Source organism: Melanotaenia boesemani, chromosome 4 (genome assembly GCF_017639745.1).
Source record: "Melanotaenia boesemani isolate fMelBoe1 chromosome 4, fMelBoe1.pri, whole genome shotgun sequence".
In the NCBI taxonomy this organism is placed as follows: domain Eukaryota; kingdom Metazoa; phylum Chordata; class Actinopteri; order Atheriniformes; family Melanotaeniidae; genus Melanotaenia; species Melanotaenia boesemani.
Window position 1 is genome coordinate 21779504 of NC_055685.1, and position 27124 is coordinate 21806627.

General features: G+C 38.9%; 3 protein-coding genes across 3 annotated transcripts; all 3 read right to left on the reverse strand.

Annotated features, from left to right (window-relative positions):
* Nucleotides 1–1885: 1885 nt before the first annotated feature.
* LOC121637936 (monocyte to macrophage differentiation factor 2-like) lies at nt 1886–10853 on the reverse strand. The gene is made up of 7 exons (XM_041982293.1): nt 10424–10853; nt 6700–6781; nt 6329–6489; nt 6162–6236; nt 5965–6066; nt 5678–5747; nt 1886–5601 (listed from the first exon to the last, which is right to left on the reverse strand). The coding sequence occupies exons 1-7, from the start codon at nt 10435–10437 to the stop codon at nt 5398–5400; spliced, it is 708 nt and encodes a 235-aa protein (XP_041838227.1). The 5' UTR covers nt 10438–10853; the 3' UTR covers nt 1886–5397.
* A 2072-nt stretch (nt 10854–12925) lies between these two features.
* On the reverse strand, nt 12926–17859 carry arpc1b (actin related protein 2/3 complex, subunit 1B). Its single transcript, XM_041982289.1, has 10 exons — nt 17702–17859; nt 17112–17256; nt 16288–16392; nt 14928–15150; nt 14719–14826; nt 14310–14543; nt 14150–14225; nt 13801–14000; nt 13433–13523; nt 12926–13344 (listed from the first exon to the last, which is right to left on the reverse strand). Exons 2-10 carry the CDS (start codon nt 17173–17175, stop codon nt 13306–13308), a joined length of 1140 nt encoding a protein of 379 aa, XP_041838223.1. The 5' UTR covers nt 17176–17256; nt 17702–17859; the 3' UTR covers nt 12926–13305.
* Nucleotides 17860–19988: 2129 nt separating this feature from the next.
* Nucleotides 19989–27102, reverse strand: arpc1a (actin related protein 2/3 complex, subunit 1A). Its single transcript, XM_041982290.1, has 11 exons — nt 26855–27102; nt 26094–26187; nt 25700–25804; nt 24104–24326; nt 23169–23276; nt 22953–23056; nt 22740–22848; nt 22279–22354; nt 22001–22194; nt 20907–20997; nt 19989–20813 (listed from the first exon to the last, which is right to left on the reverse strand). Exons 2-11 carry the CDS (start codon nt 26155–26157, stop codon nt 20775–20777), a joined length of 1113 nt encoding a protein of 370 aa, XP_041838224.1. The 5' UTR covers nt 26158–26187; nt 26855–27102; the 3' UTR covers nt 19989–20774.
* Between the last annotated feature and the right edge of the window lie 22 nt (nt 27103–27124).

A 27124-nucleotide genomic window follows, 5' to 3' on the forward strand; every position in this document is an offset into this window, starting at 1 on the left:
TTTGGCCGCTTGTATTCACGATCTCGTTCTTTTTGTCACTACCCACAGTTCATGACCACAGGTGAGGGTAGGAACATAGATCGACTGGTAAAACTGACATCCCCACTGTACACAGTGTTGATGGAGCACTGCTTCCCCCTCCTGAGCTGCCGGATTGTGGACCAGAATCTTCCCGAAGCCGTTTGGAAGTCATTCTCCATGGCCTCTCCAAACTCCTCCTATGCCCAAGTTTTTGCCTTAGCAACTGCCAAAGCCACGTATTGCTTAGCCTGCCTGCTGCCTTCAGAGTCCCACAGGCCAAAAAGGCTCGATAGGACTCCTTCTTCAGCTTGATGGCATCCCTCACTGCTGGTTTCCACCAACGAGTTCAGGGATTACCGCCACGACAGGCACCGATGACCTTATGGCCACAGCTGCAGTTGGCCACCTCAACAACAGAAGCATGGAACACAGCCCACTTGGACTCAATGTTCCCCGCCTCACCCGGGACATGGAGGAAGCTCTGCCGGAGATGGGAGTTGAAACTCTTTCTGACAGGGGACTCCGCCAAACATTCCTAGCAGAAGCTGACAACACGCTTGGGTCTGCCAGGCCTGAACGGCATCCTCCCCTATCATCTGAGCTAACTCACCACCAGGTGGTGATCAGTAACAGCTCTGCCCCTTTCTTCACCCAAGTGTCCAAGACATGCGGCAGCAAGTCCAATGATACGACTTCAAAGTCGATCATCAACACTCTTATGTCTGAAAATGGTGTTTGTTATGGATAATTCATGATGAGCACAGAATTCCAATAACAAAACACCTCTCCACCAACACCCCTTCCAAGGACTCCAAATAGGGTGGGTACTCTGAACTGCTGTTTGGTGCATAAGCACAAACAACAGTCAGGACCCGCCCCCTGACAGCAGAGAGAGTCTACCCTCTCGTCCACCGGGGTAAACCCTAACGTACAGGTGACATGTCGGGGGACAAATGAGTATGCCCACACCTGCTCGGCACCTCTCACTGGGAGCAACACCATCCCTGCCAGGTAGCTGACATTCCACATCCCTAGCGCTAGCTTTTTAGCTGAGGATCAGACCATCAGGGTCCCCGCCTTTGGCCGCTGCCCAGCTTACACTGCACCTGACCCTTATGGCCCCTCCTGCAGGTGGTGAGCCCACAGGAGGGGTGGCCCATGTACCCTTTTGGACTAAGCCCGACCGGGACCCATGGGCAAAGGGCCGGCCACCAGGTGCTTGCCTCCATGCCCCACCTCCAGGCTTGGCTCCAGAGGGGTCCCCGGTGACCCACATTTGGGCAGGGGAAACTTGAATCCACTGATTTGACTCATGACAGGGATCTATTGAGCTGCATTGAGCTTTGCTTTGTCTGGTCCCTCCCCTAGAGACCTGTTTGCCATGGGTGACCCTACTGCTTTTAGTGCCTTTTGTCAATTCAGTTCATTTTATTTAGCATAGTCATGAATGAAAAGGAAAAAAAAAAAAAAAACATTTGTTTTTTTATTTGGATTTAGTCATGTTTTAACTAAAACAACAAGAAGAGTTGTTTTAGTTTTTCTCTCCTTTTATATCTGAATACCACTAACTTTTTCTGAAATATGGAAGTCCACATAAAAAAAGTAATAATAACCCCTTTTTTAAGGGTTCTTGGCAAAACACAAAGTTGCAGATATAATGTAGTTTAAATACCATTTTTGATGATTTTTTTAACAATGAATTTAGGAATGTGTGTAGCATCCAAAATAAAGATAATAATATCTTATTATTTAGTGGCTAAAAAAAAAATAAAAAGGAAAAAAAGAAAAGAAAAATAAATAGGAAAAAAAGACATGTAGTGGGCAGAAAAAAAAGTTACTTTATAAAATGATGACTTCAAGAACATACTGGAAGAAAAAGAATTTTTATTACAATAGATATAGAAAAAGATAAAAGCATTGTTGGCATCATATTGGCTTATCACAGCACAAGGAGCACCACAGACACAATAACCAATATTGAAAACTATAGAGACTGTGGATGTGGGTCAATGCGTAGAATAAGTCTTGTTGGAATAGAAAGAAAGCACGAGCTGGACTGAAAACAGTCAGCAGCTCCACAGTCACAGAGCATCTATAAATAATGTTCAGAGGGTTCACAAGGGCTTCATGTAAAGTTTAGAAAACCACAGAGATCTATACAAAGTCAGATGTGCACTGTGTCTCAGAATGAGAAAAGTGTGACCTAGACAAAGACAGAATGATATAAAATCCTAAACTTCAACATGGCCTCATGTGGATCTGATGTACTGGATACGATGCAACATAAACTTTAACTGTTACATATTGTTCCCAGACACTTCTGATTGAGGTTAAATGTGTTTTAGATGTTGTTCATAGATAATTTTGGATTATAATTATTCAGTTGGAATGTTGTACTTAGTATGATATTTTTTGTAACCACAGGATTACGAGCATAATGAAAGGTACAGCAAGGCAACAGTGTGTATAGTTTCTGCACAAAGAGCTTGTATGTGCAGATTTGGTCTGCATGATTTGACTAATATAATTTGTCTTTTTTTCTGTTCAGGATGCTGTGTTTTCAGTCAAATTCTTTTACTTATTCCTTTTTTTGTTTTTTTTACAAGTTATCAGATTAAAGAATAATTTAAAAAAAAATAAATAAATAAAAACGTCCTTATCTTCCACACTTGTCCATGAGCTGTTTGACTTCATAAATAAAACAAAATAAAAAGGAAAAAAATAAATAAAAAAGATAAACTAAATAGATTATTTACAGTGTTTTTATGCAAATCCAAATGCAAATGTTGTGGATTTTGCAGTCAATTAGAATGGTTTATTCATTCTTTTCATTTTTAGGATCTATTTTTATTATTTTATTTATTTTTTATTATTATTTTTTATTTTTGATATTTTCAATCAGTTTTTCAGTGAGTTTCTATCCTCCTCTGGAACATCAATTTGGTTGTTTTTACAAATACTACCCACATGTAAAACTAGTGAAGGGGCCACTGCTCTACGTTGGAATGAGATTGAGCAGGTGAAGTTGTATGAAGACAACTTCTGAACAACCAAAGCGGCTCTAGTGGTCCTTGAAAGTGACTTCATGTACTTTTTAATGCAAAAATAATCCAAATCCTGAGAGAAACATAGCTGTGAAAACATGATGAACAGGAATTTAACTTTTGTGTTAGTTTTTTTTTTTTTTTTTTTTTTTTTTTAAATATTTAATTACATGTTTTGACCTTTTTGGTCCTTTTAGCCACATTCATCATACTGTACAAGCTTGTCCAGTATATACAGTCCCACCACACAAAGAGAAACACTGATAACAAATATATATTTTTATATGTTCAAGATACATGTGTAAACATTGACTAAGCCAATCAGAGGCTTTGAATTCATGAGAGTAAGATAGGGAAAGGATACAAACAGACATGCACTCACACAAGCGCACTCAAACACATAACACACACACTCCTGAGATGCCTTTATATTGGGCCAGATTGTTCAACAATACTATAGCTTCAGTTTCCTTTCAAGTGAGAGATGTACTGTATTATGGTAGTAGTGTGCTGTCAGTTATGGCAGTAAGTGAGTCTTCTGGCAGTGCTGCGTCGGTTTGTGGGTTTTTTCCTCTGAGGATCAACCACAAAACTATCCACTGGTTTCTATCTATTGAAGACACTAGAAGAACTTCAAAGGAAAGGTATGTGAATCAACATTAACTGCGTCTGATAAATTCTTTGCAAAGCATACTGATGACATCCTCAACTACTAAACCTAATCAGCAACAGTAAACCGTTACAATTCAGTAAATATGTTTTATAATCAGTTTGCAGAGCCTAGCATATGTAGATTCAGATGCAACGTCTCACTGAAACCATGAATATCTGTATGTGCAACTTAAAAACATCAGTCTAGTCATACTTGATGTGTAAATATCATTAAGTCATTGACTGTAGCAACCTTTTGTTAAAACCATAGTGCACTACAGTCTAGATAGCACAACTAGCAACAGTAACTACGTTACTACTATCTAGAGCTCTGAATTGAAACAGTAAGCTACTGATGTTGCAGCCTTCTAGATAAATTTAAATCTAAACACATTTGTTGACAATACTGATTTTGATAATACATATTAAAACTAAGGATGGTAGCCACAGCAAATAATTGTAAACATTGTCTTCCTCTTGACATTAAGACAATGCCCTCAATTCAGCCTCTGAATACTGAATCTGGACATGCACCACAAAGAGAAAAATCTCAAAGACAAGTAATTAACCCCTGATCATTGGAATGAAACCAAACTCCTGCAAAATACTGTGAGATTACATCAAATGAACTGAGGTGGAGGTAAGAGCTGTGTCCGACTTCATGAACTGCCTCAGTCAAGGTTTGGGTTCATCACAATACGATGCCTCAGCTGCTTTAATGAAAATGCTTCTTTATATATTAATATACAATATGTACATGCCAAACAACTGTCAAATGGTGCATTTAAACATCCTCATTAACTTTGTAAAGTTATAGGAGGAATGTGGCCTCAGAGGGTAATCAGATGTTCATCCACCATGTTGCACGTGGTTTACTTTAAATAGTGCAACTCTATAACTTTCTAAACAGTGTCCTGTTATAGTACAACAGCAAAAAAAGGAGATGAAAGAAGCTCTGTATCAATAAATTGTTGAAATGCTCCCCTGGGATGCTTATTCAGCCTTTCCGAAATACAGGGAGGGCAATGAATGTTTTAACCTGGGGTCTCTCAAACTATCTAGCCTTGCAGGAATAGGGCCAAACACTATTTAGAACTGAAAAAAAAAAATAGCTGCACTGTCACCTCTGCTGCCTGACTAGATAAAGAAAGTGGATAATGTAACACCAGATCAGATGTTTCATCTTAAATTGGCTTCCCGCTAAAAGAAAGTAGGCACCCTTGCAGCTTAATGGCTGGGACAGGACCGCTTACTTGGTTTGCTGTTAAATTGCTAAATCTGATAACGCTTTGAAGCATAACGTATGCTTGTGAAAAAGTGTAGGCTTGATATTTAATTTCACTGTTATTATCAGCATATTGGACATTACTGTAAAGCGAGGAAATGTCTCATTAAAGTGGTACAACAATCTGTCGAAACTGCTTGTGTCTTACCAGTAGCTTTCACACATTTGCCTGTCATCTGAAGGCAACTTCTCGGTGTTGAACATGAAAATATTAGACTTTATGAGTTGATCAGGATAACCAGAGTGCACTGAGAGTTTTTGTCTTTGTAGGGTGAGGTGTGTTTAGGCAGTAGGTTAAACCTTCCATAAGAGGCAGCTCTTGAATTTGGACACAGCTTGCATCTCCCTAAAGTTGCTCAAACACAGGTGTTACTTCCTGTGACGTTATTGCTGATGTCATCTGGAGGTCTGGACTTGATTGGGTGCCTCAACATAGAGGTATTTCCAGATGGCGTAGTAGTGTATGGCTGCTCCCATAGCTACAAACAAGTGCCAAATAGCATGAGCGAATGGGACAATGCCATCACTTTTGAAGAAGACTATACCGAGACAGTAGCAGGCTCCACCGACCAGCAGCTCATACAACCCCGACTGCTCTGGCTGGAAAGAAATAATGGGGTTATTATAGTGAAACGGTTAATATAGCAAAGTGCAGTACAATAAAAAAATGCCTCACCATTGAGAAGATGACCAGGGCGGGAAAAACTCCCATCACTGTATAGCAGAGCAACTCCATAAGCTTATACCTGACAAAGAGATTACTTTTTGAGCACAGGTTTTCAGTTCTGACCTGCTGTTTTATTAATCTGTTGCTCAATAAAGTGAGTTGTGATAAAGTACAAAAGAAATGTATAAAGTTTGTGGTTCAGATGTTTTTTTTGGTTTTTTTTTTACACAGGAATAATATTGATTAGGTGTGTGTGACCTTAACCCTTCTGTGAAGGTGTCATTGTGACAACAGACCTCTCATGGAAGAAGAAGACATATGTGGTTCCAAAAGATGCCATGACCCACACTAACCAGCGCATGTGACTGGCCCAGGGACCCAGCTCCCGCAGGTTCAGCCTGCAGAAGGATAAACATGAAGACACACCTGCAAAACAGGTTGAAATATGCATTTACTCACACCCACATGCACTTTTTTCTGGCTGTTTCCTTACCACGGTGCGTAGGAGGCAGCAATGAAGAAGTAGATTACCATCCTGTCACACATGTGGAAACAGTGCTCCACAGACCTGAGGAAAAGCATTTGGTTTATATTATATGTGATTCAAATATTGCATTTTAATGCATACTCAGGAATGTTTTTGTGTGTGTGTGTGTGTACCGTAGGTGGCTCTTCTTCCAGGCTACAGTGTGGAAAAGCGTGGAGATGATGAAGAGTGAGCTGAGCCCTGCCCCATACACCCAGGCTGACAGGCGTTCCCATTGGTCCTCTGACTCAAAGTGCAACATTGAGCTGCCCAGCAGGCTGGGGATTATCCATAACTAAATGAAGTCATAACATAAATGAAACATGAGATGAGAGGAGTAAACCTGCAGGATGGACTGTAATCAAGGCTTAAAAGCAATTTGTAAAAAAATCCAACTGTATCTTTCATCTGCCATGTTTTCACAAAGTGCACCACTTCCTCTGTATGAGGCTACTAAAAACGTTCTGTGGTGTGTGTGAGTGCATGTATGTGTTTTTATGCTCACCGCATGCGTAGCACAGTTAGCAGCATGCTCATATTCTGTGGGCTGGTAACGCTTGTTAGAAGGAGCACGGTTGTTCATAAACCTGAAAATTATCACATATCAGCAGACATTAGCTTCAGTAGAATATTTATGATCTGACCAAAAATCTAACAAGTACAGAAAGAAGGACTGTCACATTATTGCATTTTAAGGATATAGGAACTGTACAAAGACCCCACTTGCAATTAGTAATGTTTACATTTTATCAGTTGTTATTAAAACACAGTATCATACATGGATCATCAACGTCATACTGATATTTTATTAATTTATTATCACAATTTCATCAGTACCAGTTCATTTACAGAAAAACCCAAATATTTATCTTCTAGATTAACTAAAAATAACTTTTAACATAATGTAACCAATAACCAGCCTGAAAGCAGCACCTGTATAAACACATAAGTGATGCTCAAGTTCCATTTTAATTAGATTTTAATCTGAGTTTCTTTATTTCTGTCTAATCTTGACAACCAACTAAAACATGTCTGCTCTTTTTCTCAAATCAAATCAAATTAAAAAACTTTTCATACAAAAAGGCAGCCCGAAGTGCTTTACAAAATAAAGACTATTTTTACTAATTATTAACACACACCTGAGTACACGAATTAACAAATTAAAAACACACCAGAGCATTCATAATCTCTCTCTCTCTCTCTCTCTTACACACATACACACACACACACACACATATTCACACACACACACATACACACATTTATGCACAACGCAGACATATTCCCTTAACCCCCCCCCCACATGTTTTTGCACAAACATAAACTCCAATCCCTAATTTCTGTCTTTTTAAGTGATTATAAAAATAAAAATGGAAATAGGTAACAAATGATCCAAAAACATGAAAATAAATTTATGAATATAAATAAAATACTCTTCTCACTGAATTCACACTGATCACATATTTAACTAATTGGGGGGAAAAAAGTTGTGTTTCTTTTAAGCTAAAAGCTGAATGTTGTAATGTTTACATAAACGCTTATTAAGCGTTCATGCAGCAGGTACAATTACACTGCAGAATCGAGTTAGGCTTCGAACAAAGTTGTTGAACATGTATATTTATATCCTCTTGTATCTCATAGCTGCTAATAAAATTTCACCTCCACCCTCTCCTTTTGCTTAGCAACATTGGATCATACTTCAACTTGTTGCCATGGCTCTTGTTGCCTGGCAACCAAACGTAACCACGAACTGACTGAACCTGAGGTTTGTCCTGATGACTTCTTTGATAATAGTTCACAATTTCACTTACACACAGACACACGTGTTCACTTACATCTCTTCCTCTGAACAAGAACACTGCACAAAACCTCAGACAAACACAAAACAGCTCATGAGGTAACCCTTCAATAGTGATGTCACTGTTGTCATGGAAACCAGGGAGCAGGGATTGTCTTTTTTTTTTTTTTTGACAACAGCAAACTCGCTGTTTCTTTCATCTCCCTCTAGTTCCTTTGCTGTATCTTCTCCTTGTTTGTCCATGATTAGATTAACATGCAGAAAGCCCAATGGAAAAAGAGATCCATGAATGCATTCGCATACACACACACACACACAAACACACACACACAACAACCCCTCTTACTTATATGCTGCATCTTGCAAAGCTAGATTTCATAAGAGACCTAGATTTAGCACTGTGTCTGTCTGCTCCTTACATACAAAACACTCGCCTGCACACACACAAACATGCACACACACGTGGCAGATCCTGCAGGACCTTTAATGGCAGCCAGTCTGCCATTATAAAGCTCTCAGCTTTAGAGAATCTATTGGTTTTTAGAATTTGTATAAATTTTTTCCCAGTTTCCCAAATGATCCACATTGTTAAAATCTGCAGTTGTATGTGCATGAGTTGATTTAATGGGGAATAAACTTCCCAAGAATAATCACAAGAATGTAATAATCACAATTTAATAATCACAAGTGAATGTGCACACTGTTTACCACAATTAAAAAAAACAGCTGAATCTAAGTGGGGAAATGTAATTGTCCCTTTAAATGATCCTTTGCTGTGTCTTTGTTTTGTTAGAAACATGTGTGATAAACAGTGAAATGTGTTTTCCTCCTGAATGAGCAGTTCCAAGTCTTGTTACTGTAATACAACTTGTGCTCTTAATCAGATATGTGCAGGGAAAAAAAAGAAGAGATGAGGCATCCACCTCACTTATATGACAGTCGTGCAAAAAAGGCATCTCACCTTGATTTTTCTCTCTCTCCTCCATTGTGTTCTCTTTCACTGAGCAGCTGTTTTTAGGGTGACACTCATTTAGAGCTATTAATACTTACTGACCCAATCCAGAAACTCACCATCCTGTCCCAAATAAAAGACTTCCTATATCCAAAAGTGGCCTCAGTTTGTCAGAGAGAGTGTCTTTGGTGTGAGTTTGTATATGTGTGCGTGTCAGTGCCTTGCCCAGCAGGCCTGGCCGGGTCATTAATGACTTTATCAAGGCTGATAATTAGCGGGCCTCAGGCCAAAGACACAGTAAGTGGACAGTGGTGCAGCACTGTGGGCACATAGCCCTATCACACAACAGAAGGATGGTGAGAAGTAATGCTCTCTGAACCAGGAAAATCTCAGTTCACTTAACAGAAAATACATCAATATTACTGCGTTTTATGGTCATTCATCTGGTCTCTGTGAGTAATCAGGTACACACAATCACAAAGGCACAAAAAGTGTAAATATATGTAAACATTAAAGCAGTATTTAAGTACTAAGTCAAATAACTGAATCTAAACTTTACAAGGACGATTGAATGATTTTCTTTATTCATATCACATTAAATTAAATATATTTTAATTTTGAACTGTAGGTTGAAGAGCATCACAAGAACTAAATCTGTACTCATTTGTTTTACCATAAACTGAGGCAAAAAATGGAAAACAAATAAATAACTTTTTTGCTCCAGCCAAGACAGCAAGACACATATTTAATTTATTCCATTCAGACCACAGGCTTAAATAAAAATGAATGAAAAGTAAATTATTTTTCATATGTTAATATAATAACTTGAATATATAACTTGAAGCTTTCCACTAATACTTTGATTGTTTATTTTATTTTTTGCCTCTAAAAAGAATGGACACACATTAAAAGTATCTACAGGGTTAAACCTTCAACTTATACTGTAAATTATTGGCACTGCTCCCATGTTCAAGTTTTTTTTTTTTTTTTTTTGTGACGCTCAGGTTGCATCCTCAGAAGCTATTGATTTTCTGTTCTTGTATCACTTAGCAGACGTGTCATCAAATATGGCTTTTGGACAAAAACAAGACATTTAAAGATGCCAACCTGCTAGAAGAAATTCTAATTGAAATGTCATCAGCTTATGTGATATTAAAGATAAACGTGATAATATTCTGTTACCAATACCATAAAGCGAGAGATACCCAGATGAGGAGGAGGAGACGGGGAGGAAGTAGCAGATGGATTTTTTAAATGCTTGTCAAGAAAATGAATTCAGAGCTAGAGGATATAAGATCCATCATCAGAAAATCTATGAGATGGGATACAAATGTTGAGTTGTAGCATCTTATTCAAGCCACCCACCCTCAGCATCTTCCTTTTCACTACCATGCAACGATGACACATTCGCTGCTTCTATTTTAATTCAGCTTCTGCTATCAAGTTATAATATCAGTGGGGTGAAATGATTGCTCCTACCTTACAAGATTCATTTACAGTGGAAATAAGCAACAGTTGACGGCGGACAGACAGTTGGGCTCAAAGCCTGAATCCCCTCTGAGTGTTGGGCGAACAAACGCTTCGATTTGATCACTCCAGCTCAGCTTGTAACGACAAGATGTAATGTAACGGAACCAGCATCGCCCAGTCACTGTCTTCGTCTTATCCTCATTTCAAGCAGCAGCTGGGAGACGGACGCATCTCAGTGGGTTCGGTCCGGAAGTGTGGGCGTCGTGGATCAGTCTATCAGGGAACGGCTACACGGACGGCGCTACTGGTCTCCGTCTCTACAAACGCCGGTTCATCTCCTCATCCCGACTCGACGAGGAAGGCTGTTTTTCATCACTGAAGGCTGCCACATCATATTCTGAGGGACTGATGTATAGCAAAGAGAATTCGTGCGGCTTGTGCCTGCAGTTCTCATTGCAGGCTCTAGGTGGTGCTGCAGGCGCGCAATTGAAGTTTGATCCTTTATACACGTTTTTCTTCCTCATGTTTACGTGTCAAAATTTAAAACGTTCAAAACTTTTTTTAAAAATTTTTTGTTACCACTGTGCCATCCTTTAAACGCTGAATTACGATTTAATTAGTTATGAATTACGTTCTTCTTCTCTGAGAAGTGGGTTATACCATTCTCTTTTCTTTGTGACGGTTTTTTACATTACTGATAAATGGCTCCTCCCTCAGGGCCTTCATGTCTTGAACCACCCCTCATTTAATTTAATATTGCCCCCCAACAAAACAAACAAACAAACAAACAAACAAAAAAAAGAAAAAAAAAGAAAAAAAAAACAACCTAGAAAAATGTACAGCGATTTAGTTAAACATGCAACAAAAGACTATAAGACAAAAGGAGTTGGTACAATTTTAACCACCTTTAATGTCAGTATTGATCATTTGTCAGAATGCACTTTCTAGGGCAAACTTTCTTGCTATTTATTTAAGTATTTTATGCTTGCAAGAGTCAAAGGTTAGTGTTAAGTGACTTGACAAACAAACAAAAGAAACTATATTTCTCTCAAAATATTCAAGTGCAAAGACTGAAAATAAGTCCAAAAGCAGCCAGTGTTCATGGAAAACACCATAGAGAAGCCTGAGAACTATAGCCCAAGATCACACCAAAAGATAACAAAATTATTATGCTCCTTGAAGCAAAATATAAAAGAATGAGCGGTGGCTCAATACTTTAGTTTGACCCAACTCTTCATCCTTTCTTAGTTTGTACATCTTGAATTCTCTTCTCTCCTGACATGTGAGCGGAGATGATGAAGCGATAGGGGGAAAGAAGAGCGGAGGTAGCAGGCATTAAAACAAAAATATCCTTGCTTTACAGTCATTATTATGTTAGATATGAAAAATGGCAAATCAGCTTCATCAGTTCATTGAGTTTACTTCATTACCTGTGTCAGAAGAACAATGACAATGTTGATGATATATTTCATTTTGATACCTTTTACACTTTAGAATAATATGTCACACCTCATTGCTTTGTATACATTAGTTTTAAAGGATGCAACTGGTTACTCATAGCTGCAACAGCACACTTCCTCACTCCTCAGGGTGTATTTAACCAATCGGGTGTTGCTTCACGATGCTTTGCTGAAATTTTCAGATTAGTCAGGAGGATGGAGGAAACAGGAAACCAGGTGATACAAAACAAAGGAATAAGATGAGTTTACTTAGTAAAGACAGAAGAACATAAGAGTTTAGTCTTTGTTCTAGACCATTTATTCTTCTTCAAACCAGTTTCTAGAGATCCTAGAAAGACCAGATTTATATATATATATATATATATATATATATATATATATATATATATATATATATATATATATATATATATATATATATATATATATATATGTAACATTTTATTCTACTGTCATTAAGCAGACGCTTTTATCCAAAGCGACTTACATTTGAGTAAGTACATTTGAGTTTTAAATACTTTACTGCTAATTTTGATTGACCTTGAGTTTATTTTAGTGTTTGTTGTCAGTGTTTAAGCCAAGTCCAGTAAGAAGAATCAGCATTTTGGTTTTTAGTGAGTTGAACACATAACATTTCCTTTTAGACTAAAGTATTGGACATTTTACTTACATAAAGTCTTACATAACAGGGACTCCCAACACAATGCCAAGAAGACATCAGGACAGTGGATTATATACTTGCCATTACGGGTAAGAATATTTATTTATTTTTTAATTCATCCTGATTATGGCCATGAATTTGCTGTGTCTTACAGGTTAAACAGCAGCAACAAAATTGCTAGCTGTTAACTGAAAGTAGCCTTCTGTGGTATTTCAAGGGCTAAGTTGGATATTATCTATTCAAGACAAAAGGCAACCAAAAACACAGACAAAGTCAGAAATAGTAGAAAAGTGACACTTAATAACTTGTACGTTTAAGAAGTGTATGTAAGTGTTACACTGGTGTACTTCCACACACACATACACCTCTATAATAAACCACACTGTTGAGCTCTGTAACAGTCATTTATTAAATGCATATTATGACCAGCATAAGCTTTTAATAAGTATTGCAGTCTTTTACTGTGACTAATATAAAATAGCTGCTTGAAGCAATTTAGCTCAGCCTTAGCTCTTTGTGACTGTACTAATCTAACTCACTAAGTACCATTTACTGACCTGAGGTCAGCCCTTCTTTATAAAAATGAACAGACCCAGCAAAAAGCTTCATATGGATTTCAAACTCTGTTTGACCTGAAGTCTGAGCGTTGAACTTGTTTATATATGTTAAAAAAAAAGAATATAGCTAAGAAGCTTTGTGTAAGAAGGCAACGGTTTTCTTCATGAGTCAAGAAGCAGTCACAGTTTGGTGATGGGAATATAAACTTCAGCTCACACGATCTTCAGGTCCTTCATAGCAGACTCCAGAGTCTGAAAAGATGCCAATAAACATGTGAAATCACACAACTGAGACTAAATTATGATAATCTAACTGCATTGGTTGATGTGTGTTTGTTACCTTGACATCCCAGATGCCCATCCCTCCATCCATGCCAGTGGTGCAGAATTTGCCACACTGGTTTCTTCCTCCTTCCAGCACAGAGATTTGGCTGAAATATTATTTTAGACAAGTCAAACCTGTGCATTGTAATAATGTGAGACATTTCCAGGTTTACTGAATTATTTATGGAAAACACACAGGACATTTGTGAAAAGGCTTTAATTTTTTTTTTTTTAATTCTCTGGAATCTTTGTCCAAATCACTCAGATAATCAGTTTTTATCTTTTATTATTGTGATCAGGTCAGTCATTTCTACCCCCTGTGCATTGACTACCCTCAGTATTTTTCTCTACTACTCATTCTCCAATAAATTGTTTCCTTCTGACCTGATGCTGTTCTTGTGGAGCGTGTTCAGGTCTTTTTCAGTGCCCTGGTTCTCTGAGGCCCGGCGGTCCAGGTTCTGGAAACGTTCCCTGGCACTGATGCCCTTCTGAGCTGCCTGCTTGGGAACATCCAGCTTGCCCCCAAATGTCAAAGTGCCTTTGGCGCCATCATACACAAACAGCACCGGGTAACAGTCATGGCCCTGAAGAAACAGAAATATACAAGTTGATGGAGCAAACAGATACTTATTTTAGATGGTCTGGGATAACAAGGGAGTTTTTATGACAACTCTTGACATGTCAAGAGTTATTAGTTATGAATGTGCTCAGAACAAGTGTGTTGAATACTCACAGCAGCTACTATGCTGTTCTCAGTAATGAAGGTAACACACAGTAGAGGAAGGGTCTCGGAGCTCAGACTGCTCACGCTGTGGAAATCATGACAAAAGATCACAGACTGACACTTAAACACAAACTAACACAACGATAAATGCTGCCCCGCCCTTTCTTACGTGCCCGTCTTGCCTCCCTCTGCAACAGACACTGTGGAGTCATGGGAAGTCCAGGCCAGGCGGTTGCCAGAGTGTGAAAAACAGACACTGTGCACCCAACCACCACCTCCTCCCCCTGAAGTCTGAGTGGCAGATCCTCCAGACTCAAACAGCACCTCACCAAATGGCATCTTGCTGCCCCAAGGAGTAGGGCCAGGCTTCTCCTCCACCTCCTTTATGTAGGCTGAAAACACCCTGTGCAATAGAGTTGCATTTCTGTTATTAAAATCTGTGTAAGATCTATAAGGTGATCATATTCTGTGGGTTAAGGCTGTGCTATAGTTAGCCTTATTATACATTTTTGATGTAGGGTATTTTGTTCTTGACTTTGATTTGTAGAGTCTCAAGCGTCACTTCAAAAGGGATATACCTGCATTTAAAGTCACAGGATCCAGCGGCCAGCAAGACGTTATTAGGATGCCAGTCCAAACTCAAGATGGTAGAGCGGATCGGCTTCTTGATGTGCTTACACACCCACCTGCATGTAAAAACATTTCACGCTATAATTTCACAGTGGTTCCTAATAATCAAACGTTTCCTGACACGTAAAGCAGAGATGGGCAGTCCCTGCAGCCTCACCAGTCATTTTCTTGTTCAAAGTAGCAGATGGAGATGAGCCTTGAGCCACTGCCCACAGCAAACTTGTTCTCTTTTGGTGACCATTTCACACAGCGAGCAGCACGGTTAATCCTAAGGATGACCAGGGTGGGCTTCCATGTTCCCTCTTTCAGGGTCCACACATAGGCATTACGGTCAGCTCCACAGGTGACTATGCGGTTACTGTCGGGAGCCCAGTCAATACCTGCAGGGAAAAGAAACTCTTAACATTCTACTCTGATTTAGCAGAGAAGTGTAATATTTAGGTCATTAAGACTTCAGAACTATATTTCCACTTTGTTTCTGCCCCATTTTCTAAAAATGACATATAATCATTTAGCAGAAACTTTTATTTATCCAGAAAAGATTTTTAATAACTAATGAAAATAGTCCTTTTTGTATCACAATAGAATAACTGCAGTGGTCTGAAAGAAATAGAAACTAGAGCTAAAAATGCATCTTTCTCTGTATCAAGACTGTGGTACAAAGTGAAGATGCTAGGCTAACAGGCAGCTAATAGTAGCTCCTTGTTCATTATTCAGAGTGGGATAAATCCTCATATGTAACTCTTTCAAGAAAGGCAACAGGAAATTAAGTAGATGAACCCAAAATACAGATGTTTTCCTTGAAACAATTTGTTTATTAGGTATGACGCAATAATCATGGACACGAAAAGATTAACCTTATAAAAACTTGAGGTCACACAACTGAGAGACTTTGAGAACAGATGGTGCCAAACTGTGCCAAATGACCATTTTGAAGACCTTGATTGAATTTTCTGCATTAAAACTATCTCAGTTTTGCTCTGCTTAACTTAATCAGAATTGATCTTAGCAGAGATAATGTTCACATATTGTACTATGGTTTGATAGCGATTTAGAGCTACAGCTCTGCATCATTCACGTTCAGTCCAAAAGTGTTTATTTTTTCGGGGAGCCTGAAACTTTTTTTCATTTGTGCTATGTGCCATCTTAATTTATTCTTCACCAACTGATATCTACACATCTTAACAAATCTCACAATTGTTCTTTTTACTGTAACTCCACAAGTATTTAAATAGACCTGGTGGTAACAGAGATAGTAATTTCGTTATGAGTATGAAAATTTCAAGCAGACCGAAAACTAGGCACAGGACGTAAAGGTTTAAACACAAAATGCCAGAAAAAGCATTTCAATTTACTTGAACTATTTTTTGTCAACACTGATTGGTGGATAGAGCATTGACTTAATGATGTCTTATATGGCACAGAAGAGAAACCTGAAGAATTTGACAAAATCTTGAATTTCCCTTGATTTCCCAAACTTGCTAACAAGAATTTGTGACAACTCAAGTGTGTCTCACCTGTCACCTGCCCATTGTGCTCTTTCAGCTCATGGATTTTGGTCCACTTGGTCCCATCTTTCTTGTAGATGTGGACTTCATGGTTGTTGGGGCACAGGGCGATCTCTAGAGCACAAACACACGGTTAAATGCTCTGCTACAACATCACAGAAACCGATGAGAACAGTGAAACATTTTGTATAAATGGGAAACTCATCAGTGAGCGGACAAAGTACAACGTGAGTGACAGGAGAAGTTTATGATCAGTGGACTGGAACAGAACAGCTGACTGGGTGCTAATGCTAGAGAAACACAGCATGTATGTGCCTGCGGGCAGCACACGGACACATGGTATCTTTAAATAGACAGTGTGCAAATACAGGAACCTTTCTTTACACAATCTTCCGCAAACCCCACAGGTTTTAGTCCACAGCTTAGTTAGGAGGAGTGTTTGTTTAACAGCAGCGTGGGTGCTGCAGTTTTGCTCTTGAGATGAATCAACACAAATTTTCAGGCCTTGCAAAGTGAGTAAAACTAAAACAACTCTGAGTCAACCACAGATGTCTTACATCCGCTTTACCCAGAAACCAAAGGGCTGATCAAAAAAAGGCCAAATAAGGCATTGGTTTCCTCTAGCTAACGGAGGAGTTAAGATGCCCAGAAAGGCAGATAGACACCGTCCTCGCTGTTACAGGAAACAGGAAATACCTTCTCCCACCTGGGAAAAAAACTTCTGCCTATAACACAAGTTGTTCTTTAGACAGTGATCTCAGTTCAAGCATCTATATTTATAAGATGGGACACCTTATCTGGAGTGACCAATCAGAGTGGGAGGACAGACTTACGGGACCGATCTTTGTTCCAGGCATGGCAGCTAATTGGTTCCAGCAGGAAGCTATGGTATGCCATGGCCAATCAGATGTCAGAATCAGATCAGGAAGTGGGGAGAAGAAACCAGGGGCCGATGGGCTGGGAGATTAACAGTCAAGTCTAGAAAAACAGAAGTTAAAATGTGCTCATGTGAATGAGGAAGCAAGAAGAAAAAGATGAAGATGTTAATGATTAACAGAGATATTTACAGCATCACAGCATTAGAGAAGCTTAACTATGTGATGGGAGACACACTGAACTTATCTTGCTCAGGTTGTGTTAATGAAATCCAGACTTTCACAGGCATGTCAAAAACTATGCAGGTCAAGGGTAACAAATCCCAAACACAACTACACTCAGTAGTTGGAGCAAGCTAACACAATCAAGTAAGAATTCTCAAACAAAAATTACATAACATCCACATTACTTTGCACTGAGTGAGGACAGAAAAGCTTTGAGTTGTTTATTTTCCTGCACTATCCTTACAAAGTGTGCATGTGGGTGTGTAGATATGATAAGTCTAAACATACTCAGTCAACTGGGAAAAAATTTCTAGGCTACTTACCCAGAGTGCAGGATAGAAATGAATGGGTGAATATCTGCAGAGATGGGAGAGAAAAAAAAGAAAAAAGGCAGAGGAAAGTGGTGGATCAAATGAGTGTTCAGCTCGCGGACTCTGGCCAGTCAACGCGAACGCCAACGACAGAGTGAGTTCAGGAAGAGAGGTACTAAGCTGAAGAAAGGGAGGAGAAGTTTGGGGGGGGGGGGGAGTGGAGGAGGGTACCGTCTGACATACAGGAAGTTTTGTGCTTCAACTGGAGAGAGAGAGAAAAAAAAAGACTATATGATTTTGTGAAATATAAGCAAATGAGATACATTTTATTACTGTTTTATTTATAATATTATTATTATTGCTTTATTGTTGCTTTTTAGAAAATGAGAAGACAGTGAGCTAGTAAAAGAAGGAAGAGAGGGAGGAGCATAAATACAATGCAATGTTATGCTGAAAGGAGGAGGTCGAGACTGAGAGGGGAAGCAGAAAAAAAGCATGAAAGACTTAAAGAAAGGGGGAGTAACGCATGGTTACTTCTAAGAGGAACAAGTTAAAGAGGCTGGAAAACTAAAACATAGAGGGGGAGGAAAGGGTGGGGTCATTTGCTCCTGCTTTTGTTCTATTTTGAGATAGATACTAGAAGCAGACAGGGACGTCACTAGAACTTAAAGACGGGGCGGGGTGGAGGCTTAACCCTCAAGAGATGGCGCACAAAGTTGTTTCTTACAGCCAGTGACCTTGGTTTAATTGATTATTATGACAATAATCAATTAAAAGCAACGTTGAAGAGCATCATTATGTTATTGTAAAGATCTCCAGTTACTGTAATACAGGGCTGTCAAACTCAAATACACAATGAAAAAGCTGAAACAAGTTGAAGGCCGGACTGGTTTAATGTTTATTAGAAACCTTTTTAAAATTACCTTATTGCACATATTGAACCTGGAACTATCAGAGCCTACTAGTCATTATAGAACAACATCAATAATTGAATAAGAAAGTCATTTATATATACACATTCTGAGTCATCCTCCTTGGAGTGATGAGTAGCCACCAGCTGTAGATTTTTACATAAACACATAACTAGCAGCCACCACTGTCTCTTCAAGTGGAAGCAGAGGGGGGTGAGTTTAAAATGGAATAAATATTTATTTTGTTTCGGTCCTAAACTTTGCCACAAGATGTCCCTGCATCCTGCACATGGCTCCTTTTATGTGTTTCTGTATTAAAAAATTTAAGAGAAGGATGTGCTTATTTGTGATGTGTGTATAATTAACATACAGCCGCGAATTTATATATGTACCACACATTGAAAAAAAAAATAAGACAGTAGTTTCTGTGCCACTATTATAAGATGGTTTAACTTAATAATCCCTATAAAATGTTGTGGCACTTTCACTGGATATAAAGACAATTCTCCCCTGTAAAAATCCCATTCATCACCACATGGAATATGCCAGTTATAGATCACATGGAAAAATCTTCTCACATATAACATCCTTTATTATGATGGCTTTGCTTTAAAATGTCCCCCCCCAACAAAACTGGTTGAATTGCTATTTGGGGTTATTTAAAGTTTCTTCACCTCATATTTTCAGTCATTCAACTACCAATAGGATAAAAAAAAACTAAAATCAACAAAACAAAGGTGAATTTGTTGATAGAATTATGTAATTTATAAGGTTCTACTGATGGGCCAAAAACACTGTGAATGCTTTTTGCCACAATAATGAAAATCTGATGACAGCCGTAACTGGAAATAAAAAATTTTGTTTCTGATCTGTGCAGATATTAGTTTGGAGGGATTTCAAGAGCAGCTTAAAACCTGGGAGGCTGATGGTTTCCACATATGAACTGGTCACTTAAGGGTCCTTTAAATATATTTCTAGTGGATTAAGCCCTTTAACATTTCCACAAAATTAACTTTATTCTTCTATCAAATTTTTTAGCAGAACCAGATGTGTTTAAAATAGTTATACTGCTACATTAGCAAACTGTAGATCAACAATGTTGTTTTTGGAGAGCAGTGGCTCGAAGTGTTCTGAAAATGGAAGACTCCTGACTGAACTTAGCTTAAGTTCTCCACTTTTTAACTAGTACGCCTACATTTTAAAGTATTAAATTGGGCCTTGGGACACACACATTTAACTCCGGAAACCAAACCTAGCAGAAACAACCATTTTCCACTTAACTCCACATGGGGCCTATTTACATCTAATTTCAGGAGACAAATCCTTACTATCCAACCACGGTGGAAAGGAACATAAACAAAGAAAAAAGGGCAGTCAAGTGAGATGTGTAGTGTAAATGTTTTTCATCTTTATTTCATGTCTACCTCATGGTCAGTTACATAGAAATCCTCCATCTTGTATGGTTTTAGTGTAGTAGCTACAGAGCCCAGTACTGGGAAGCCGAGACTCTGCAGACTTTAGACTGCTGCGTTCTCTCTCCACCATCAGATTCTGTACAGGTTTCAACAGACAACCAGCAACATGTACTCAGAATATCAATGATGTCTGGTCTTTATCTAAACAATAACTTTACCTGCTGAAGAACATTTACTATCCTTCAGTGAGGAAAATATCACATCCTTTGACCTGCATAATACCGATAATCAGAGATCATGCTAAGGTTGATCTGAGATGAAATACAGTCTGATATTTTTGGATAAAACACACCTTTTAGTGTTCAACTTTTGGTACAGGAGGTTAGAGAACATAAAAACACACATTTCACATCAAGTTTAATACGTGTCAGATGACCTCCCTACTTTGACACCTGGTTAACCTTCATTTAAAAACAAACAAAAAAGAAAGAAAGAAAAAAAAAATCAACAGTGATGTCACACGTCAGCTCAGTGTGTATAGTGTGTGTATGTGTTTAGTGTGAGCATGTAAATACACATCCACAAGAGTGTGTAATGGTCTGATCAGTGCTTCAGCAGACACTTGATAAGGTGGTGAGTCATGTATGTTACTGGCTGCGTCGCAGGAGGGGGGGGGGTAGAAAGCGGGAGGAGGGGTGAGGAAGGGAGAGGCAGGAGGGAGAAGTGAGGCTGCAGCGTCTCTTCATTCATAAGATTTCTTCACATGATGCGGAGGCCCTGGATAGAAGCTTCTAGACTCTGAGAAGGTAAAAACAGAAGGGAATTGGCGCTGAGAGACATGAGAAAGACAAAATCAAGCTTTAAGAAAGATCGTCACGCAAGAATTTTTACCTTGAAGTCCCAAATGGTCATCGCTCCATCAATGCCTGTGGTGCAGAACTTGCGACAATCCCTTTTGTCCCCCTCATAGATAGACACTTGGCTAAGGAACAGACAGATATAAGAGGTATACAAAGTTTAGACATAATAGGTCAAATGTAAAGAGTGATTCAAGTTCTGCTTTATAATTTCTATAAAGCTTTCTTCTACGTTAAATTGCAGTAGGTCCATGAGCGGTACGATGACTCAGCAAACACACTGGAAAACACCACAATGTCTTTGTGTACAGGTTTATAAAAAAAAAAAAAGTTAATTACAAAAACTTGCTGTGGAGGTTGGTGGTTTAGTTACTGTCATCTGTAATAGGATAAATTATTTTGCTGATGGTAATTGTTTCACATTCAATGTGCACAGACTAAAGTTAAACAATGGTGTGTAAACTTATAGATGTACAGTCTTTTACAGCCAGGATAAATGTTTTCTTTCTGGAATCTCTCCTCTTTAGTAGGACCAAAGTGGTAGCGCTTGGATTTCTTTGTTTTGCTGCATCCACCTTTTAAAATAAAAAAATAAAAAATGTGTGTCAAATTACATGGTGGAGACTTGAATTTTGGCTCAACATTTTAAAATGATAACCTCTTAATTCTGTTAAATTTTCAGTCTGTAGTTAATTGGGAGGAGTGGTGTTGTTACTTTGCCATGTACTTTTTGCCTTAACCTTCACCTAGGTTTCAACCTGTTTGTCCATTTAACACATCAGGGTACCAAGCTCTTCCTGAGCAGGGGTGATGGAGGAAAGTCGTGAAAGCTTTACTATCCTGCTTCATTTCACACAAAGTTAGTGAATTGTACCGTGAAACTTCTCTCCCAGGCTAATTTTCTGCAAGTACTGTAGTTACATAACTTTTTTTTTGTAAAAGAGACTCCATCACACTCATTACCACCAGGGGCATTGTTAGGATCTTGAAACACAGAGGGCTAATCCCCCAAGTATACATACCAGGAAGCACAAGTAATTAAACTGAACAAGTTACTAAATGTAGAGGATGGCGTTTGACTTGAATCTAAAAATTTTTTACAGTCTCTGATCTTTCCATGTGACCTACGTGATGCTGTTCTGGTGCAGTGTGTCCAGGGCTGTGTTGCGGTCCTCAGTGGTGGCTCTCTTGTCCATGTTCCTGAAGCGCTCCATGGCAGAGATGTTCCTCTGGATGCTCTGCTTGGGGAGGTCAAGCTTTGAAACAAACGTCAGCGTTCCACCATCATCACAACGGAACAGCATTGGGCAACAGTCGTGGCCCTGATAACGGATACAAATATGACTTTATTACTTACATTTTAAATGTGGATAAAAAACTTTTCAAACAGTGTGTTTCATTCTTACCGCAGCTACTAGGCTGTTCTCTGAAACAAAAATGACACTGAGGAGAGGAAGGTACTCCGTCTTCAGCTGTGAAGGACTAAACACACAAAAATTAACAACCAACATGAGAATTATTCAGTTTTAGGTGCACTTGAAGTAATGGGCTGGAAACTGTTTGGCTTAAAGGGACATATTTAATCTGATTTTATGTTTGTTGCTTACCCCCCCATGTCACTAAATCAATGTATCTTGTTCTGCTTAACTTTCTGTATTATTCTGTGTATTCACAGCAATCACTTTTCAATTATTGTTCTTTTAAGTTGCTTTTCTTCACTAAAACTAGAAAACTCTGAAGTCTAGTAAAGCTAACACCAGCTAAACATTTTACCCCAATTTTAAGAGAGCAAAATAGCTTTAATTTTTATATTCCAACCTTTAATCTTCCGTACTGGAACTATTAAAAAGTGTAGAAATAAACATACCTGGCAGTCTTAGAGCTGTCTACCACAGTAACGGTGCTGTCATGGCTGACCCAAGCCAGACGGTTACCAGAAGCTGAGAAGGAGACGGAGTGGACCCAACCCCCTCCACCTAAGATATATGATGCATAGGAAAAAGAAAAAGAAACATATGTGGGTTATTTCAAAAGTGATTGTAAGTCACATGAAAGAATATTTTCTGACATTTATGCAGACCTGCTCCTCCAAATTCTGCTAGCACAGCCCCAAATGGCATCTTGCTGCCCCAGGGTGTGGGGCCTGGTTTCTCTTCCACCTCCTTTATGTAGGCTGAGAACACCCTGGAGGCACGCGAGAGTGAGGGAAAGGCCAAAACAAATTAAAGTCACCAAACCTTCAGCTAGTTACTTATCGGGAATGTTATGAGGACTTCTTATTTTACACAAATATTACCTGCATTTGAAGTCGCATGAGCCAGCAGCCAATAGGACATTGTTAGGATGCCAGTCCAGACTGAGGATGGTGGAGCGGATCGGCTTCTTAATGTGCTTGCTTACCCACCTGAAACACATGAAAAACGCTCAGTAATGTCATGGTGTAGACTGTGTCTTCTAAAAAATAGGCTGCACACAGAAGAATGAGCTTTTTATTTTATTTTTCCAGCTGATTGGCTTATGGAATTGTGTAACTTAGAGTGTGTTGTGTTTCTGGGACTGTGCACCATTTCATATGTTACTGTTAGCACCTGTGTAGCGTAAACATGTGAAGCAGTCATGTTATGTGGTGTACACCAGCAAGTAACAACATTCAGTAACATAAAAAGGTTGTTACATTGACAGTTTAATGTAAAAGTATTTACTGAGACTGGAGTTACCACGTCTGTTCATGTCTTCCTTTATTAGTGTTTTCCCATTAGGTATTTAAACCAGAAAGGTGAGTGTCCAAATGCTTTTATACAGCAGGTGGCATGACATGTACCATATGTAGATACTTTAAAAGGGGTGTTCCTATTGATGTAACCTATTATTTTTTAAAGAACTATACATGGCACCATTTTGAATGTTTTATAATAATTTTGTGGGTTGATGTGCACATCCATGTTTGTGTCTGGGTATTGAATTAATTTTAAAGTGAATGTTGGTTTGTCTTGTCTTTCCTTCCAAACCCAGACAAACCTCACAAGTATTCTTAAACATCGGCAACGTGAGTGGAACATTGTTTAAAAAATAAAAAAAAAAAAGTAGAAATGAGATTATAACTAGCACAAAAAAACAGCAACACATATTCTAGCCCACAAACAAAATATTAGTAGTCTATTTAATCACATTCATTTAAATGGACAGAATTACATGAATCAAATACATTTATATTTGTCATAATAATCTCACCAGTCATTCTCAGACTCGAAATAGCAGACAGAGATGAGTCGGGCACCACTTCCAACAGCAAACTTGTTCTCCAGTGGAGACCACTTGACGAAGGTGGCTGCTCGGTTGATCCTGAGGATGACCAGTGTGGGCTTCCATACCCCCTCCTTCTGGGACCACACATAAGCATTCCGGTCTGCTCCACATGTTACTATACGGTCACTTTTGGGAGCCCAGTCAATACCTGCAACACAACAACAAAGCAAAAATGTTTACAAAATTAAACTTAGTAACTACCAGTACTAAGAATTATTTTACTTATTAGTTGTGCTATAAGTGATAAATATGTGATAAAGATGATTACTTTTAATCTCTTGCTATATACACCTTTTGACATGTGGGAATGTCTTCTTTTGACACAAATAAAAAAGGTGTCCATGTACGTATGTATGTATATATGTGTGTGTGTGTAAAGGCTGTCAAAAATAACACCTTAACGGCGGCAACTAATTTATGTAATTAATTGCGTTAAAACTTTCATACATTTAACGCATGAGCAACATCCATCATTAATGATGGACATGGAGGTCTCTACAGGCAAAATGGAAAACGTGAGTTGATTGGCTATATGCATGGATCTGAGGGATTCACACTCGTGGGAGATGTGGGAGATTAACACTCACACTTTACTGGCGAGAGGGTTCACCACCAGCACTTTCCCGACATTTAAAAAAACCCCAAAAACTTTTCATGTAGTTTCCTCTCCCCCCTCCCTCTCCTGTTGTGAATCATAACGGGTGTCGGTGATCAGCTGGTTGGCTTTTCTGTCGCTAGTACCGTCTCTCTTGAGGCTTAGCAGTAGTAAACTAGAAGTTTGCATTTCACACTGGCACATATTTACCAAAAATTATTGTTTTTGGACGCTCTAGCTAAAGTAGCCAACATTTATCAGTCTTGTGTCAATCAGGATCATGTCACTTTCACGGAAAAAGGGGGACATCTTCTGTAAATCACTGGTGCTGTGCAGATGTTGGAAAGACAGGTCTGATCATTTAGGGGCCATGAATGTAGAGAGAGAAATTATAAACAGCTTGTGGGGTATAAATCAGGGGAGCTCTCCTCTCTAATAAAGTAGTTGACAGGTGGTAGAAAGGATTTATATTTCAGATATGCAGGGGTGGGTCTTAAAGTTTAGATGGGGGCCAGGCAGGGGCAATGACTATGAAAAGGTTGGCACAAATGAGATATAATTTTTAAGGTCTTCATTTTATGTAATATTTAACTGATTATTACAACTACAGTGATCATTTAATGTAAAAAAAAAGCAGAGAAAAACCCAAATAAGTGTTGGTTTGCTGTCTGTTGATACAATATAGTAAAAAACAGAAAGATTTCAGGCATAGTCGCAAATGGTGATTAATGGTAATTATATTTGTAAGCTGTAATTAACCTGATTAAAAATTTTAAATCACTTGTATTGTGTATCTTGTGTTTTAACCCTGTTTTTAACATTTCTTTAAAAAAGTCACCATAAAGCAATTAAATGCAACAATTTACATTCCTGTGACTATTTAAAACAGAAACATATATTCACCAAAAACAAAAAAGCCTGCATACCTGTTATGTGTCCATTGTGCTCCTTCAGCTCATGAGTCTTCACCCACTGGTTGCCGCTCTTCTTGTAGATATGAACTTCGTGGTTATTTGGACTGATGGCAATTTCTTAATGCAAAAAAAACACAGTAGGTTAACACCATAGACATGCAGATAACAGACTAGCTAAACCAGTTTCCAGTACATGCCAAACCCCCAGAATGGTGACTCAATTGCATGTTTTAACAAATCTTGCAGGTACACATTTCCTTTAGTGATATGTTTAAACACTTCCTTGGACATGATTTTGTGTTTTTACCTCTTAAAAGTGAAAGTAGCTCTGGCAATCGTTTAATTTAACCAGGGTGTAGTGTTCAAGATTACATTCTTAATCAAGACAAAGATATTTGAGCCTCACGTGTCCTGTCGCGGTTCCATGCGTGGCAGGTGATAGGTTCCAACAGAAACTGATGAAGGGACATCTCGTCTGGGTGTGGTCCTTAAGTGCAACTCTGCAAAGCCACACAGTAAAACTTAATGAGTGACAACAAACCCTGAGCAAACAGTTGAGCTGAACTTTGCCTCTGGCACCACTCACACACCACACATTACAGACTGTGAACATAAAATGTCTGGAGACTTCTCCATAGGGACAAATTGTTCACTGACAACTTTAATGCCACGTTACTCGGGTTACACTTGATAGCAGTTAGCTTGGTTTCACCGGCCAAACCCAAATCTGTCCATGCACCGAGCGGCTGTCTCTATTCGCCTATGTATATTATTTAACACAATGCAGTCACTATAACGTTAGCCAACTTTTACTAGAGTCAAGATTTATTATTATAAGATAACAAAACAGTTTTACGAACAGATGCTGACCTGGTAAGATTAGGCTACTGTAACATTGCCCCGACCGGGTTGGATGCTTCACTCGGCGAATCGTTAACATTAGCTAAACGTAGCTTAACGTTACTTACACATTAGTCAAACTGTTAGCTTAGAATTGAATGGTGTCCAGAGGCCCTGGCAGCCAGAATGGACTTATTAAGAATATACTGATCTGCTCCTATACATGTTTACCAGAAGGCCTTCGCTCTCTTTTTCGGACCCCGGTGTTTCCTCGGAGGAAATGCTTTTCTTCATCATTACATTCTGCTAGCCTGTAGGCTAACTTACCTCGTCAGTCCGGTTCTCAGAGTATACACTCTCGTTAGCCGGCGAGCTAGGGCACGCTAACGGGGAAAGGTTAGATCAGGAATGGACCTGAATTCGCGGACTCTGGTCAGTCGACACGAATTCGTCCAGGAACGTTGAGGGAATGTCAAGACGGCCAACAGGATACGATCGGGAGCATCCGGTAGCTAGCTCAGCATCAAAACCCGTGGATACCTGGCTGACAGCTAGCTTAGCATCGTCTCGCTAGCTATTACATTCAACAGAATAACT